At 44.0% G+C, this 18,915-nt stretch overlaps 1 protein-coding gene across 2 annotated transcripts in view; it reads right to left on the reverse strand.

Moving 5' to 3' along the window:
• DDX31 (DEAD-box helicase 31) overlaps positions 1-18,915 on the reverse strand; it is a 68,233-nt gene that overhangs the window by 39,628 nt on the left and 9,690 nt on the right. For both annotated transcript variants that reach the window (XM_019639080.1, XM_019639087.1), the window contains exons 7-14: positions 14,460-14,504; positions 13,118-13,159; positions 12,283-12,347; positions 10,663-10,782; positions 10,428-10,534; positions 9,125-9,360; positions 8,506-8,682; positions 4,530-4,589 (exon numbers count right to left, since the gene is read on the reverse strand). In XM_019639080.1, coding sequence (XP_019494625.1) covers positions 4,530-4,589; positions 8,506-8,682; positions 9,125-9,360; positions 10,428-10,534; positions 10,663-10,782; positions 12,283-12,347; positions 13,118-13,159; positions 14,460-14,504 — 852 coding nt within the window. The remainder of the gene's footprint in view (positions 1-4,529; positions 4,590-8,505; positions 8,683-9,124; positions 9,361-10,427; positions 10,535-10,662; positions 10,783-12,282; positions 12,348-13,117; positions 13,160-14,459; positions 14,505-18,915) is intronic.

The raw sequence follows: 18,915 nt of genomic DNA on the forward strand, positions 1-18,915 counted from the left end.
AAGTATTTCACTTCACGGTGAAGTAAGAATTGGTACGGAGGCAACAGGCAGTGGCGTAGAGGCCTCTTCACTCTCTTCCCCACTCACACCCCCTTCACCCCACGGGGCAGAGGACCGCAGAGAGGCAGGAGGCTGCTCCCTTCCTGCAACGCTGTCAGCCGCAGCCCCAGATCCACAGGAAACTGACCTGCTGAAGACTCAGCAAGACCTTCGGTTCTCTGCCCACTCTTAGAACTCAGATCCAGCCCCACTGTATTCCTTTAACCTAATTAGGGCAAAAGAATTGCTAAAGTCAGTTCTGAAAGACGCTCAATGGTGCGGCCTTGAAGGCCTGGGCTCGACAATTGGCTGCCTCCATGAGACCAAGGAGTACAGATGGAAGGCAGCTTGCTCAGGTGCCAGCCTGTCAGTTGGATTAAAATGACTCATTTATTTGCCCAAGCACCTCACAAAGTGCTTTTACTAACAGAGAGGGGGCCTGCCGGCTCTCTGAGCAAGGGACGCAGCAAATCCGCCTCTGCTGCCTTCCTGGCCTGCCAAAAGTCATTATTGCCGTGTGTGGAAAGCCATCAGCGGGGTACAGGCCCCCGTTGTCCGGGTGACAGATTGGGCTGCGTAATCAGAGGAGGAAGGGGAGAGTGCAGAAGCTGTCAGAGGCGAGAGATCTTGGCTGGAGCCGCCAAAAAACTGGCAACATGAGTTAGCGTAACTGAGTAAACAGCCTACAATCTCCAAATGATCTTGCCATTAACACGATGAAATAGAGTGGAAAGGATAAACTTTACCTAAAAAACATGCCCCAGAGAAAAGCAAGAGTCCACATTTATTTGGGGTTATAAATTGACACTCTTGTGACACTTACAGCTGCACTCCTTTGTCTCCTAACCTCCTGGCACGATGGAAATTCCCCAGGAGGAGAGGAAATGAAGAACCGCACAGACATAGCAGTGTACTTGAAGCAAAACACAAAACTGAGAAGGTGGAGGAAAGCAGCACAGCTGGTGCGGGTGCCCTCTGAGTAAGAACGCTGTGCTGGAGGCCTCAATATATTCCACTGGATAATCGGCCGGCAGACGCCGGAGGAGCTGCGAGAGGCCCTTCTTGCTGGAGAAAAGGTTCCCGGGCTCTGGTCATCCAGGGAGCACCAGAAGCACCGACAAACGCCAGACGTTGGCCTTCAAACTAGAGGCAGCTTGGAAATACGGTTTCCAGTCACTCAGGGGTGTTTCTTTTCATCAGCTCATCGACATAACGACGCTATTAAAAACCACGTTCCCTTCCTCTGGCTCAGGGGTAGTTCCTCACCATAAGCAGGAGGGAATGTTTTGTGGAGAATTCAGTTTCTTATATCTGATTTCTTTAATTTCTTAATTTCATTTGAGAAAGTGGGCTTTGAACTTTCAAAGGCCTCCTTCCCACTAATCCCTACTTCTTTCTTAACTTGGCTTTTTCGTAGATCTAATTTTCTGGACAACACGAAATCACACTGCAAATGTGGAAAGACTCCTCTTTCGCAAACTGGTTTCTCCTGCCCTTCTCCTCGGCCTCGACTCCATGTCACCAAGGTCACATGTTTGTTAAGACCCACAGTATAAAGTGCCATGTATCAGGTCCTGACAGATTTCGGTGCATGAAATGAAAAAGGTCCTTGCTTTTAGATGTTCTTAATTAAGATGAAAGAAACACATACGCTCAAGCTCACGCACCCCCTTAACTGTTCCAATAACAGAGGAGCTAGCAGGGAGGAAAACGGGGTGCAGGGAGGGATTTTCTAGCAGTAAAGGAAATAGCGTACTTGTGAGCTTTTGTGTGCTTACACCCTAACTCCCAAATTTTCATACAGACATTCAGTCTTCTGGCCTTGTTAAAAGGATCTGGGGATAATAAATCGAAATGGCAAAAGGCATGGTACAAAGGGGGAAAACATCCCCACGCAACAGTCACTGATGTGAGTGCTCCTTATCAGAAGCCAGCTCTCCACCACCGTGGCCTGCCGTGGCCCACATTCCTCATTAACACTAAGGAGGCTCCTGGAGAGCACTCACAGAACCTGGCAAGCAACAGGCTGCTTCAAAGGACGCCGGGTGACAGCATCTCCCCCAACGCAGGCACGATCTATTACAGCGTGTCTCAGGCGCCCCACAGACCTCAGGTGCCAGAGCGTCGGGCTAAAGTAGACAAATATGGCAGCAGTAGAAGAAACATGAGAGAGAGAATGCAGACCTTCTCCTCACAGGGAATCTGGGCTCACATCCTGGCTTGGAAATAAAGGGAAATCAGCCCCCACCCAGCTCTTCCCAGTAACCTTTACTGCAGAGTAAGGACGAAGTGACACTGGGAGGGGACCGGGGTACTGGAAGTGCCCTGAACAAGCGCCAAGAGAGTGTAGAGAAATCAGATCGTGGGCAAGTGGGAGCTTGCCTTCCAGAGGCACCCGGGACTGGCAGGGCACGGGAGGTGCGGTGTGCCCTTTGTCTAGCTGACACCACTTGCCGGCCGGTGTCAGCCAGACAGAACGAGGAAGGTCATCATATGTTCTGACCCCACTGAAAATCACATTTCAGAAAGAATGACCTTGTCTCTCAGCAAGAACCTCTAAAAACCAAAGCAACTGAACGTCAGTGCCTGGAGTTTCTTTGACTCTTAGAGCCCACCCATGTCTGTAAAAGATCGCAGCATTTGTACATATACTAAGGGACTTGATAACTTCCCACCAGGGACAAATCCAGCATTTTAAGGGTCAAAGATAAAACATTTTGTTCTGATCCTAATCCAAACTTCAACGCACAGGTTCCTACTGCTGTCTGTTTTAATATACACCACCTACAACATTCACTCTTCAGATAATACCATATATATGAAAATGTGAATTTATTTCCAACAAGCAACCTCACTCAGTCTTTAGAGAAAACTCCTCACCAGAGTTTCTCAGGCCCTGACTGTCCACGTTCGGTCCACAAACCACGTGCTCCTCCTGCGCGCTTGCTACGCCGGACTCTAGGATGGAACCACAAATAAAACACAGTCCCATCTTCATGAGCCTGTGATCTGGTGGGAACACACATGGGTCAGGTGTGATGAGTGTCAGAAAGAATATAGGGTGCACTGGGAGTGGCCCACAGGGAAGACCCGGGGCTCTGGGGTTCCATTTCCTGAAAAAATGAACTTGAAGCTGAGACCTCAGTAGGGGTGAGTCAGGTCAGGGTGAGGGGTCCCAGGCAGAGGGAATACACGTGCCAAGGCCTTCAGGCCCGAAACAGCAAGAACGACGCATTCGAGGAGCTGAAAGAGGGGCCTGCTTGGTCGAAGGATAAGGAGTAAGGGGGCAAGTCAGGACAGGGGAACAGAGGAGACAGGAAGGGGGCAGGTCCCAGAAAGTGCTATTGGACATAAGGATTCTTGACAAGCTTCTGAATCAAGTCGATTATTTGGGCTCGTCTTCACTTTAGAGCAAGCATTTAAAGGTGGTCTTAGAGCAAACACCAGCCTGACTTGTGAACGGGCTTCGGAAGGGAAGGGCTACTCGGTCAGATGAGATGTCCTCAGGAGGCGAGCAGTCCAGCGTCACTGTTCTCAGCGCTGAACGACCAGAGGCGGCAGAGCCACTGTTGGCCACACACGTGACAATCGGCACGACAAGCAGGTGACCGGGCGGGCCGGCTAGGATATGACCAGACACAAGAAGCACAGCAGCACTCACCCACGTCCTCTAACTGCAGGAAGAAACCATCTCCAGGACCGTTAACCTGAATCAGAGCAGGAGTTCCTCAAAGAGTAACTGCATGAAATGAGGCCTCGCCGGGTACTCAAACTGCTGCGTCTGCTTCTACCCAGTTGTTCCCTGGGCTGCCCAATTTACAGTGCAATTCCATGACTGTCTATCCAGGGATTTCACAAAGCACTTGTTGCGGATTAAGTTACACCATCCAAGATGGCACAAACAGGGAAGGTATTTTAATCTTGAAAGTGAGTGACAACCATGGTGAAGTGAGTGAGTCCCCAGAGAAAGGGCCATTGAAGGTGTGAGTTTTCCATCTCGAAAGAGCACGGGACACGTGCAGTCAAAGGTCAGCGCTGTGCTGCTGGCCCTGAAAACTGCAGGGCAAATGACGGTTTTAGACAACAGCAGATGAAATCTGCCTGAGCGCATCTGTGTTCCTTTAAGAAAAGGTGAGCGGAGGCGAGTAGAGTGATTTTGTTGTGGAAAGACTTTCTCAGCTCTAATTACTCCCGATAGCTGTAATTTACAAGTTTTTGGTGGAGAGAAATCACCAAGATTCACACATTTTCAGACCAACAGCTGTCACTATTAGTGAGCAAATCGCTAAGTCTTCTGCATGGTGGCAGCCAGCTATCTGTGACAAAGTCGGGTGACAAATCAGAAGAGCAAAGGGACCAGCCACACCAAGAGGCCCTGGTATTCCCACTCTGTGGGGCTGGCCACCAGGCAAACTGTCAAGAGACAAAACACTGCGACCACCCATGACAGAAACGTTCGAGCTTCGCAAGGACGACAGAATGATACGTACCGTGCACAGAAGGACGCCCGTTTTGGAATGGGAGAATTCTTGAAACACCGCTGTTCTTTCCTACAAAAATAAGGGGAAAGCCTTACAATTCTGAGATCAATTCCAGTGAGGGGTGCCGAGCTCCCCATAACTTTCCCATAAGTCTATGAAGGCACAGACGGGCTTTGCCGAGAGGAAGAAGTAGGCTCTTCACATCTACTAGAACCTGGACTTACAGGGCTGGGCTCCGCAGAGTGCTGCAAAGCAGCAGGGCCTAAGGGCAGCACGTGACAGCAAGACAATGCCAGGCTGAGCACGGCCTTAGAGCTGGGCAACCCCAAGAGCTGGCAAGGTCAAAGCCCCCAAGAGACTGAATGTATTCTAAACACACTTTCCTACAGTACAAGTGGGCTACAGGAACAAAGAACAACCAACATTTCCTACAGAAAACTCTTTTTTAAAAAGGTTAAAAATTATAAAGCCCATGTATTTTAATTGTAGAAAAATTATACTTAAGTCAAAGGAAGAAAATGCCATCATCCCACCACTCAAAGCAAAACACCAATGGTAACCCCTGGATGTTTCCCAGGCCCCTTTCTGTGCAAAACATAACCACGTATTGGGCTTTTTACAAATGGTACCATGCTATTTGTACTATTAATGTGCTTATCATGCATTAATAGAACACAAACATCCTTTTATGACGATAAATATCCAAAAACCACACGTCTCTTGTGATTGTACAGTACCCAGCCGAATGGGGGTGCTAGCACTTCCCGACCAGTGCCCCACACTGGCAGTTGAGGCTGGCTTCAGGTGTTCACTGCACAAGCAATGCTGTGATGAGCGCCTCTGCAGATAAGCCACGGTGGACATGCCTAATGTTCCCTTCGGGTAAATCCCTAAAGGCAGACTTGCTGGACCAAAAGGCAGGCCCACTTCAAAGGCTTTCAGGGTGACCTTGCACAGGGCACGCCGGAGTGTGTTTAAGTCATAATGTCTCAAGCGCCTGAGACTTGGCCTCATCCATCTGTCAGCAACAACAGCAAAAAAGGAAATACAACCCAATTACTACAACTTGGGAAAGAAGAAAAAGTCCCTCCTTCCGCTGAGGCACAGCCACCATGTCACTGTCACAGAACTGGAACCCCAGGGTACACCTGCCTCCCTTAATACAGTGGACAATGACAACCAACAAGTACAGAGCGCTGCCATGTACCAGACAGCAGCTGACGCTTTACATGTCTGAACTTACCAAGTCATCGTAACAACCCTACGAGCGGGTACTATCACCACCCCCGTTTCCAGGTGAAGAAACTCAGGCACAGAGAGGTTGAGTGACTTGCCCAAGGGATGTGCACACACAGGAAAGGGCGGGACTGCTATCTGAACCCCAGGAGCTATGTGCCGAAGTCGGTGCTCCAATCCTCACAGGGATGGCTGCGTCTGTCCAGTTTGCTGCCTGGTCTTACAGGGACATTTTTAATGGTTGCATTACAGAGTCAAAAATCAGAAAAGTTCATGAAAGCCTGTGAAACACCTTCAAGACTTGCCATGATGGATTCAGATTTGGGGTGAGGAAAAACTTTCATCACAGCTACCATGCAGCGACTTTCTCAAATAGCCACTTCTCCCTAACGCCCATGAACTTGGTTGGGGTCATGTCAACCATTTAGGGGGACCACAGGTCATGTGGAACAGTGGCCAGCATAACAAGCCAGGAATATGTGATTGGGGCAATTTTAGCTTAGTCTGGGGCAAGACACTTAACCTCAGCATTTACAAAATGAAGTAGAGCTACTCCCTCCCACCTTCTACCCATTTCTTGGCGGTGGGGGGAAGGGGGAGCTGTGAAAACTACTTAATAAACAAAATATAAGTAAAATATTAACAATTATTAAACTAAAAAAAAAACCTGAACTATTCTCAAAAGAGGAATAGCAGTAACAGTGGCACCTAACGTTTACTGGGCACTTACTACGTGCCAGGCCCTGCACTAAGTATTTTATCTGCATTAACTCAATGAATCGTCACAGCCACCCCAGGAAATAAGCACTATAACAAGCTCCGTTTTAGAGACATGGAACCTGAGGCATGGAGAGGTAAAAGCTTTCTTGAGGTCACACAGCCAGTACATGGCAGAGCCAGGACCAGAACACAGGCAGTCTGCCCCCAGCTATGGACACCTTGCTAGACTACCATCCTGTTATAAGGCAGGTTTGAAATGATTTAACTACAGAATCTTCTGTATGGCCTATTGGGTTTCCCAGGTCCTTCTAAGTCCATATCCAGCTCCTCCATCACCCTCACGACTAGCCTGCAGAATGCCTGAAAACAGACCTAGAGAATTAGTAAGCTAAGTTAAAAAAAAACCCAACAAAACAACAAACAAACCCACAAATGGCATTACATCATGAAATCAACAAATTTGATTGAATTGGGTCTGAAGGTGCCGTATTTTGCCATGTATTATGTGCTCCCACGTCTTTGGCTCAAACTTTCAGGGAAAAAATCTTTTGTTTTAATTTTTATTTGTTTACACTTAGGTACTTGTTTTTTGTATTATAAAGGAATTTTAGCATTTATTTTTAACATATTATGGTACAAGAAATTTTATGTAACAAATAATTACAAAACACAACAACAGATAGAAGGTACAAGAAATTTCATGTACCGGTTAACAAATTTACGATATTTACGCATCTTAGAAGGCCAAGAACTCTTCGTTGTTGCAAGTTTGTCGAAAGGTCAACAAAACCGATTATCATATTCCAGGGTATTATTTTGCATATGGATATTGTTATTGATTTCTGGAGTTACACTTTTAACTCATAGGCATAAGTAAAAATTAAAAACATTTATATCGATACAGAATTAGTACTACCCATGTAAAATGTGCATCCTTATTTTTCCCTCACAAATTTAGATGAAAAAAGTGCACATTATACATGGCAAAATATGGTAAAAGCCAAGAGTTTATAAAATTCACGAAAGCTGGAATATTCAGGAAATTCTATATAACCTGTGGCAGATAAGAAGTTGTGTCTTTGAGTGACCTTCAGCAAATTCCCTTTTCTGAGGCTCCACTTTCTGAATTTTTAAAACAAAAAAGCAACAACAAAAAGGGGGCTGGACTTGATGACCTTTAATGCCCCTTTTAGTTTGAAAAATGTTATGATTTTTTTAAGCTGCCTCTCGTCAAATCTTACTCCGCTTTCTGGCTTTCTTTCACTTTTCTTAATTTTCTAAGCTGCCTGGTAACTGCTCCTCCAGGGCAAGATGGCTCCGATCTCCAAGCCCTGTTTGTCCCTCCTTCACAACTCCAGTGAGCTCAGCTCACTCAACACTCTGCCCTGGCTCCCTGAATGGATGCTCTACTGACAAGTAGTGGAATCAGCACTATGCAGCTAAGTCTTAAAATAAGGGCAATGTTATACTCTTCTTCCTGAACAAAAACAGTCCTCAGAGCTGAGGCAGGACCAAGACCCCGAAGCCCTCTCGCAACCAAGTGTTAGGAGAGGAAGCGCTGCATCTTGTTGACAATGACAGCAGTCACGCTCAGCAGTACCATATGGGATCCACAATTTAGCTCCATTAATGCTCTTAATTTGAAGACATCAAGCCCTAATTACACACTGGGTACTAAAAAGGCAAAACCCTTCCCCGGTGCCAGCTACTTAGTGGTACTCTGTTGCCTTAACAGCTGGTTGAGGTAGACGCAGGCCAAGCGGGCTGTGCGCGCTCTCAGGTGGAAGGGACCAGCTCCGGGAGCGAGAGTGGGCGCGAGAGCGGGCGGGAACAATAGGCTCCCTCTGCCCACGTAGGCACAGCGGCAGTCACCCGCTTCCAGTTCCACCGGGTTGCCTGCTCCTGGCTCACCCTTCCCTTAGCCCAGCGGAGTCTGTGAGGGACGCACTGTGACCCTGGAGGACAAGTTCAAGTTCAAAGGGGCTCGGGCTTGTCCCGTTTCCACGCCCAGGGAGCGGGAGGCGCTCACCTCCTGCTCCATGTTACCGTGCAGCCGTAGGAATTTTAATCGCGTGGAGCCAGATGGTAACTGCCCTGCTGCCGGGGCCCCCGGGCTGCTCAGCAGGGTCTGGAGGAAAAGCTTGTAGTGGAACTCCACCAGCTCGCAAGTCGAGAAAAAGACAATCATCTTCTGGTCTGTTTCAAACTACATGGATACAAAGGGGGAAAACAACCACACGATTTTAAGATTAGGTGACAATACAATGAGTATTTCTCTAAAATACAGTCATGCTGGCCCTAGTTTGGAAACATAAGGGACAGACAGCTTGGAATTAAAAAAAAAAACCAACAACACACAAAACCCCAATACTCCATGCTACAAAGAATGCAGGAAAGGAAAATGGCAGAGCTATCCCCTCGAAAGGGCTCCCACACCTAAGAAACACACTCTACATTAGCTCTGTTCCTTCATTCATTCAGGGCTCGCCACACACAGTGCTGCCCCTAAGGTCTGCATTCATAAACACAGTGAGACTGGAAAACTTGTGTGGGCACGCGCCTCCACTCACTGTTACCAACACCTGCCACAAACACAACAGGTCCTTCTCTCCTTGGCGGAGCCGGGTCCAGTCCCCAGTCCTTCCTACCTTACACTTCTGCAGGATGAAGGCTGCCAGGGAGACCAGCCTCAGTTTGCTGGGAACCAGTGTCACGTGCTGGTCGAGACCCTCGGGAATTGCAAAGCTGTCCAGCTCGTCGCCAGCTTGTGGAGCGGAGACTTCAAGAACTGCTTTGCCCTTTGGGTTAGACTGACCATGGCTTTCATCCACGACAGAAATACTGACTGGGTTGTGTAAACTGATATCGGCAAGCCGTGCTACCCCTTGGATAAAAAGTGGAAAAGGCAAAACAGATGACATGCACACGTTGCAGAACTGGTCATCTACGCACGCCCACACCCACCCCACACTGAGGTGTATTAAGAAACCTCCAGTGGGTACCACCAAGTCCCAGCGCTGATCTGCCTGACTGCCAATCTGGTGGGGCAGCCCCACCGGTTTCTTCGCATGGCCCACCAACCCATCCACACCGGCGTTTCTAAACCTGAACCTGCGGAAGGCCACTGAAAGGGACATTAACAGACGCCTGCCCACCCCAGAAAAGGCTCTACGGTCCAGTAGTTACAAAAACCGGGAGAAAAAGGTTTCATGGGATTCTTTCCTAGGGTTTTACAGGCCTTCTCAGGACCTTTATTGTGTGAAGGTGCACCCTGAATCTCTAAGAATAGGTAACGTGTGGCATTTCCCAAACTTTCTGAGCACAGAATTCCTTTTCCCTTAGCATTGATGTTATTTAGCATACACTCAGACTTGTTGATCAGTCACACGAATGGCATCTGGTATGTGCGCACCAGGACAAGTACACCAGACTTAAGAACATGAAAGCTACACGGTTGTACAGACAATGACCCACTGTGTGGGTGATTCTGGTGGAGAGAGATGCAACTTTTCCAAGCCCTGGTATTCCCACCTAGAAAGAGAGCTAAGAATTTCCATCTCACAAGGATGGAAAACAGAAATGAGCTTAAAGAATACATATGTCTTAGGCTCACTATCTCTTTAGGGGAAAGGTAGGGTGTTTACACTAAAAAATGCACTTGGGGAAGAGGTCATCACCGTCAAGACCAGAGCCCTGCTCACGGGTCCCCGTGGCAATGAAGAGCCACACGAAGCCACTAGGTGGGTGGCAGCCAACCCCTCTTCCTCTCCACCCCGAGTGAACACCAGTAGCACTGTCGTTCCCGCAGGAACTGTGGCTCTGGACCTACCTCTCCCACACCCCGGGGACCACAGCAGTCCCCAAGGCTGAGAACCACAGTCAGCCACACAGGGCACGTGACAGCTGGGTCCTCCCTCTGCATTCAGGACAACGGGCACCTTTTGAACTCACCTTCCGTGAGAGTTGCCGACAGCAAGACATTCTGTCGTCTCTGGCACTCGGCATTGACTGCGTTGAGTATCACTGTGACATCCTTTTCAAACCCCAAATCCAAGATTCTGCGGTTTCAAGAGGAGGAGTTTTAATCTACACGAAGAAGGGATGTGACACTCAGGGGCTACCGAGGTGCATGCAGACGGCAGCGACAGCCCCGTCCTCTGCCTTTCTGCTTTGGGGTGAGGCTCACCTGTCGGCTTCGTCCAGAATCAGCCACTGTATCCGACCGAAGTGAATGTTCTTTGTGGATTTTATATGATCCACCAGACGTCCAGGAGTTGAGATAAGGATATTTATTCCTTTGCGAAGTCTGTTTAAAATCATATACCATGAAAGAAAGTAAATCAAACTGGTTTGTAACGATAGAAGACACAGCAAAATGCCAAAGGAGACAGAGTCACGTCTGGCACCAACGTCCCACAGCCTGAAATTATGACACGACGACAACTAGATACAAAGATATATTTGAGTTTTAATTTTTCTCGGAAGTTTCCCTCTCCTATAGAATTGTTAAGATCTGAAATCATATTAAAATCATAAAACCTTAACTTTGAAAGGAATCTTTATAATATGATACCTTTTACCTGATCCATAGATCCTTTCTAGAACATTCTAGATACATGGTCATCGAACCTGTTCTTGAAGGCTTCTATGCCAGGGAAGAAAACGCTTATCTAAATGAATTATCCCAGAACGTTTTTTCTTATACTGAATCCTTGCTGTAACTTCCATCTAACGGGCCTAGCTTTGCCCCACAGACTAGGTAGAATAAATCTAATTTCTTACTCCCCAAACAGCCTTTATCCCATTACTCCAAGTAATAAAAGCCTCCAATTTTCAGCTGAGTATATTTTCCAGCCTCCCTTGCAGTTAAGTATGGTGACGGCCGGCCTATGTCCTAGTGATAGGATAATGAGAATATGCAAATCCCACAAGTACCTTTAGAAGGAGGAGGTATGATTATCTTTGTTCCTGTTGCAGGAAACTAGATGTAATGGCTGGATCTGCACTTTCTAACACTATGAGGTAACACTGAAAATGAAAGCCTCACTGAGTGGCACAAAAAGACAGAAGGAGCCTGGGTCCTGACACGAGAGCACGATGCCAGTTCTGGATGGGCTGCCATCAGGCTTCTTAAATGAGAAAGAAAAATAAAACTTCCATATTGTTTGCACCACTGCTGTTTGCTGCCGTTGTCATTTACAGCTGCAGCTCATCCTAACCAATACTTTTTGCTTTCAGGTTTAATATTTACTTCTTAGTCAAAGACTACACATACAGTTGGGTGTTACTACTGCGCATTAAGCTACAATAAAAATGGTTTTATAAGAATGCAGACAATTTGGGATTTACTCGCTGCAATAATTTTCCACTGACACCCATTACCAGTTCTAATATAGAATTAGGAATCCATGTTTTAGGGTGTAAAAAGGTGCAAAGCATTATGTTACCTTATGACCTTGCTTTTTAAAAAAAAACAAAAAACAACAAAATCCCAAACCCCAGTGTACCCAAAAGGGAGCCAAGGAGGACTGATACTAAACAAGGGGGATTGTGGGTATTGGGGGGACGGAGTTCAGAAGGTAATGACCACATCAGAAAGGAAACCCCTTGTAGGTTCATCAATATTTTTAACAACAGCACTGTCTAGAGGGGACCGCTCCCCGCTGACGCAATCTGTCCCTGGAGGACTAGGAAGTACAGTCCAAGACAGGCTTTCTCTAGGTTTAGCAGGACTGAGTCCTACTGGATAGGAAGGCAGGACAGACAGATTCAAAAAGCAATTAACCACAAATACACCTCCCCCTACCTGGCTTTTTCTGATTTTCTCTTCTCTCCTCCCATTAACACTCCAGGCACAATCCAGGTAAATGGCTACAGAAAGATATCAGAGCAAAAATCAATGCAAAGCCCCTTTAGTGCAAACACAGAGACTGGTTCTAAGTTGGGAGGGAGGACTCCACTTCTTCCTGTGTGAGGATTCCTGGGCACTGCCACACCCATGGCCACTCTCAGCGGTGACTTCAACTATCACTGAATAACAGCTTCCAACACAGTGAGAGGGAAAGGGGAGCTTCGTAAACGACTCAAGTAGCTTCTCTGCCTTTCTTTTTGGAGCCTTAATTAAACACACATTTCAGGACAGCTACTGCCTTTCTTTTGTTCTTTTTGGTTAAAATAAAACCCAAGCACAACCCTCTCCACTCTCACCCCTGATGAAAGGAAGGCTAGATGAATTCTTCACCGAATGTGGGGGGTTGGCCGGCTCTGGCTCTAAAGCCTTCTCTCCCTCTTTTCTTAAACAGAGCCTGCTTGCAGCATTTTGAGTTGCTTTCCAGTCGACCTTCTTAAGGTTGCTGTACTTGTCAATGTCTGTGTGTGGCTTGCTAGTGACTATAATGAATAGATTATAAAGCTTCAAGCACCAGGAAACACGAGTAATCTTGTTAAGCTAGAATTAGGCAGCTAGTAAGGTTTCGATTAGTAAAAATCTAGACTACCCAGGGAGAGCAGAGACATCCCGGGAAAAGAGAGAAATGAGAATAATTCCTAGCTCTTTGAAAATAAGGGAATGACTGTGGCATATTTCTCCTTCCTCAAAAGGTCAGGAGAAAAGATGAAACTGAGCGCACGGCTTGCCTTACCTTCAGCAGTTTCTGGACAGTATCAAAGCTTTGTAGAGCCAGCTGTAAATATGAAAACATTATAGATAATGAACAAGAGCCCTTCTTTTCTTTCTTTTTTTTTAATCTTGACAATGTAAAGTGATTAAGATCCAAACTTGGACCTCAAGGTAAAATGTAGGAAACAAAAAATCCTATCACAGAATCGACTGGAAAAGTATCCCATGTTCTTAGACTGATTCTGAAACCTGCCAGTTTGCAAAATGTGGGTGCAAACATCACATCTATTTCTTGGACGTGTACAAAAATAGTGTTTTGTGCTCCCTCTGCTGGCTCAAATTCCCAGAGTGCCACACGGAGCAGTCCAAGTCTACGATGCACAAAGATGGAGGAAAATGAAAGACAGGCGACCTGAATTTGGAGCTCTTGCGAAAGAGAAAGAACATAACATGTATGAAGGAGTAAACGAGGACAGTGATGCATCAGGCTGGCCCTTAGGAACTTGAGAAGCGATGTGACTGTACCCTAAGAACACGCCAGAGGGGAGTGGAGCTGAAGACTGAGTGGTGGCCATTCCCCAAGTTTATTAAAGGAAAAAGCAAACAAACAACAACCCCGGTGGAAATCAAAGAAAGTGAAAATTAATGTAGGTTATAGCCATTAACAACCATCAAAAGGCCTCTACATAATCCCTTTATCCAAGGATACACATACAGTTTCCACAGGTTTAGTATTCACAAAGCATCCTAGGGAAGTAGCACGTTTGCTGCTATAAAGATTTAAATAGCGTTGTGCCTGCTCCTTCACTGGATTGAGCTGAGAGAGGGCACTGCAGGCTGTACCAAAAAAAGGCTGAGCTGGACCCTCCATCTCTAAGATCAATTCTCTACAAGGAACTGATTAGCATTTGATACAGCAAACAGATGCCTAAATCTGAAATTGCCTCCATAGACAAATTAAATAGATCAGATAAGAAATTTCCACCAAGAAAGGATAAAAATACCAAGAAGCTTCACTTTCAATAACATGTAAAATTTTTGGCCTAGTAGCTTCTTAAAAAAAAAAAAGAAAAGTTCATTTTTAGGGCCAATTGCTTTTATTTTTGAATTAAGTTGGGGGAAGAAAAAGTACAAAAGCATGACTAAATTTCTTTTCAAATAACAGGGAAATGCTTTTCCATACTTAAACGATTTTCAAAGAGTACTTGAATTTTTGTCAGAAACCAGAAGGATGGTTCCTGGGCAAAACAAACAGTACAGTGGTTTGTGCAATAGAGAGAAAAACGGTAAAACTACTTATAAATTCAACAGGCTATCACTGAAAACGCTTGCTCAAGACTCACCCCGAACATGAAACTGCTTACCTCTCTCGTTGGCACAAGTACCAGAGCATAGGGGCCGTCACTACGCTGTTGACACAGAAGGAAAAAATGCCATGAGCCTTGAAGGTCACAGGAGTCCAGACAAAAAGAATTTAAGGGTGGCCTCTTGTAAAATATCAGAGGCAGTCTCACTAAAGAAAGGGACAAGAATGCCCATTACCCTCATTATCATGGAACACTGTTCTAGAGGTTCTGGCCCATGCAATCAGACAAGAGAAAGAAATACGTACAAATCTGGAAAGCAGGAGGTAAAACTGTCAGTATTAGCAGATGATATTTTATGCTTTAAAAAAAAAAGACTTAAAAAAAATCATTTGAAAATCTATTACAAAAAAGATAATTCAGTCAACTAGGTGAATGCAAAACTAATATATAAAAATCAATTGCCTTGCAACATAGAAAGGAAGGAAATATAAAGGGGAAAAAATCACACTTATAATAGCAACTAAAGAGAATAAGCTTCATTAAAAATGTACAAAATCTAAAAATAAGTACAAAATCTATATAATGAGAATTTTAAAATACCTCTGAGGGGCATAAAATAAAATTTGAATGAATGGAAAGATGTGTCTTGTTCTTGGATAAGAAGATTCAATATTATATGTAAGCTAATTCTCCCTAAATCAATCCATAAATGTAATGCAATTTTAACAAAAATGCCACAAAAATGCATATATGTGTTTATATGCATCCAAGAAATAATATATACTATAAATAGACAAGCTGATTTCAAAGTTCATATGGAAAAATAAATGCAAGGATAACCAAGACAATTCTAAAGAACATCCAATGTTAAAACAATTTAAACCTATTGTAGCTTTAAAAAAACTGATACTGGCACATAGAGATTACAACAGCATATAAGGATCTAGTATAGGATCAAATACATACAGAAATTTAGGAAATAAATTTTGTATCAGTAGGGAAAAGATGGGTTTTTCAAAAGTCCTTTGAGAAAAAACTGTTAGAAAAATAAAGTTGGAATGAAGTTGGCCTTTTTATAGATAACCTAAAACTCAGAAATTATAAAACACCAATATATTTTATTACATAAAAACTTTAAATTTCAGAATGAAAATATAATACCTAAACACAATCAAGAGTGAAATGACAACGTGGGAGAAAATATGCCGCATGTAAGAAAAAGGGCCGATTTCCCGAGCTTATAGGGAAGGTCTATAATTCAATTAAATATAAAAATAAAAAGACCAACAACTCAAGTAGAAAAATGGAGGCTATAAGCAGCTAATTTATGAAAATAAAAATTCAAAATATGGCTTTTACACATATGAAAAGATGTTCAACTTCACTAAGAAAAATTCAAATTGAAATTATAATATAGTATCTTCCCTCTGTGAAATGAGCAAAATTAAACAATTCAAAGTGCGGATAAGGGTATGAGCAAAAAAGGAACTCTTATACACTCTTGATGAGAGTGCAAAATGGCATAACTCAAAAAAAAAATTGGTATAACTCCTTTAAAGGTCAATTTTGACAGCATCTATCAAATAAAAATGAAAATTCCACTTACTGGAATTTATCTAAAAGATACACTCATACGTGTGCATAAAGAAGGTGTAACATGTTTTCCGGAATGTAGGATATTTATATAGCCTTGTTTGTAGCAACATACTGAACAAAATGTAAATTCCACCAATGGGAGACTGATTCAATAATTTATGGTTCATACACACAGTGGAATACTAGGCAGCCATTATAAAACGCGGCAGACAGACACGGTACTTACGATAGAAACTCTCCCCCAAACATATTAAGTGAACAAAAGCAAGGCACAGAACATCACGTATAATAAGCAACCATTTGTGTATCAAACCAAATAAACAAAAACTTCAATTAAAGGGGCAAGAGGAACTACGCATATTCATATTTGCTTTACATGCCAAGCATATCCTTGGAGAACACACACAAGACTGGTGATAGGACCACTGCACCTGACAGGAGACCCCTCCCCCTGGGGGAAAGGAGGAGGTGAACCACTTGCTTTTCACTATATAGTTTTTGGTACTCTTTAAATTTTTTTTACCCATGTACATTATATCTAAAAGTAGTAGTAGTAGTAGTAATAATAATAATAATAATAATAATAATAATAATAGAAGAAAACAAAGTAATCTGCTGCCGGTTCCCAGTCAACGGCGCCTTGCGCCTGGAAAGTGGTCCCAGACAGCGAACGAATGAGAACACTGCTGGTGCAGAAGATAAGCGCAGATGTACAACAGCAAGCAGCAAATTCAATCACAAGCATCACTTTCATGTTTTGCATGGGAAACATTTACCCACAAGGAGAAAAGGATTTGGAATTCAAACTTGAGCCGTCTGTGCTCAACCCCAACTTCAGGCGGCTGTGCTGAAGCCCAGGCAAGGAACGGTAAACATGTTAGTACAACGGTATCAACGTGCCACGGTGTGACGCTAGGAGATTCTGACATTTCAAAAGGTGTTACTACACAAAGGAGAAGAAAGAAAAATCAATTCCTCGCAGGGCAGAAGCGAGTGAAGGAGGACGGATGTGATGTTAGAAAAATCAGAGCCGAAATACGGTAACTGAAAGAGTGAAAGCACAGAAAAGCAGCCCGTGCTCATTTCATCACCAAAGTAATTTAAGACTCTGTTGGGTGCCTTGAATCTGCTGCTCCCTCCAGATAGGTTTTTTACAGGTCAAATAATTTTACAATGAACTCCAAGGCCCTATATTGAATATTACTTGAGATAAGTGGATTAAATTTGGGCTTAGAAAACTCTTTTACAGAATATTTCAGTCTTGAGTAAGATGAGCTGTTACTGATATTAAAAAATATTTGAGCAAATAAAAAAAACGATATGGCTTGTTAATGGTTCTGAACACGTATAAGCAAATCAAATCTCTGCCCTTTAAACTGGCCACACGACCGTGTTGGTGATGATGGCAGCTAACACTTAATAAGCAGGTTCTATTACCGGGTGCTAGAAACCAGTTCTCAGCCCTCCACATGCATTAAACTCCCTTAATCCTCACCCTAGGAGAAAGGCACTGCCATTAGTACCCTGTCACAGGTGAGGTCACTGAGGCACAGGGGTGGGGAATGGATGGCCTGAAGTCACACTCAGACCCAGGATTGGGGCAGAGCTGCCCACTACACCCTCCCCCCGGGTATGTAATCTAATCACTCCTTCCGCAGTTCATGGGTCTATGAAATGAGACAGCTGGGTGAGTTCTGGGGGACACATTCCAGCTCACATCTTGTCAAACTCTACAACTTTGTATGAAATAAAAAAAACAAAAACAAAAAAACCCCCTCTATTGGCAAGTTCTTCTGTAGTATATAAATGAGATTTCACTACACAGTTGCGATAATTTGCATTTCTTCCTTACGTACCAAGTACAATGCTAAATAAGCCCTTTGTACGAATTCCCTCACTGTAAAGTGCCTAATGGGAAGGAAAACTTAGTCATCTTTAGAAATAAAATTCTTATCCACATCAGAGAAAACCAATATTAGTAAGTTGATAAGTATCTTTCTCATCTTTTTATGCACAGATATACACACAGATTATCATTTATGAACTTGGAGTCATATTATACGTGATGGTTTGTAACGTGCCTCTTTTCAATTAACACGGCAAGAACACTAAAGTTCATAAATAATAACTGGAAAACAATTTTTTTGGCAAAAGTGATTTATATTTTTTATTTTATTTTAATTAGTTTCAGGTATACAACACAGTGCACTAGTTATACTTCTTACCCTCAAAGTGACAACCCCCCACCCCCAATCCGCTGCCCCACTCCCCGCCCCCCGATATGATACATATCTATTACAATTCCATTGATTCCATTCCCACACCATACTCCACATCCTGTGACTATATATATATATTCACTTATAGTTGACATACAATAGGACACAACATCAGCTTCAGGTGGACAGTGCAGTGATCAAGCTTTTACCCGAAAAACTTCACTTTTAATGGCTATATAAGGTTCCACCATTTGGATGATTGTGAAGGATTTCTGTTTTATTGATTTAAAATTATTTAAATAAAGTTTAAATAAAATTTAAACTCATTCATTTTGAAATAATTTCAGACTTAGAAAAAATCTGCACAAATAGTACAGAGGACTTCTGTAAGCCCTTCTCCCGGCTTCCTAATCAGTTCTCAAAATCACAGTGCAACAATCAGAACCAGGAAATTATCACTGATTCAATGCTACCAATTAATCCACAGGCCTTATTCGAATTTCACTAGCCTATTAACATCCTTTTTCCAGACCAGGACCCAATTCAGAACCACATGTTGCCCTTAGCTGTCATTCTCCTTTGTCTCTTTTCATCTGGGGTAGGTGGTTCTTTGGTATTTGTCTTTCGGGACCTTCATACTTGGGAAGAGCACTGGCCAGTTGCTTTGCAGAATGTCTTTCCATTTGGGTTTGTCTGAT

This window comes from Hipposideros armiger, unplaced genomic scaffold, assembly GCF_001890085.2.
Source record: "Hipposideros armiger isolate ML-2016 unplaced genomic scaffold, ASM189008v1 scaffold_3, whole genome shotgun sequence".
In the NCBI taxonomy this organism is placed as follows: Eukaryota; Metazoa; Chordata; class Mammalia; order Chiroptera; family Hipposideridae; genus Hipposideros; species Hipposideros armiger.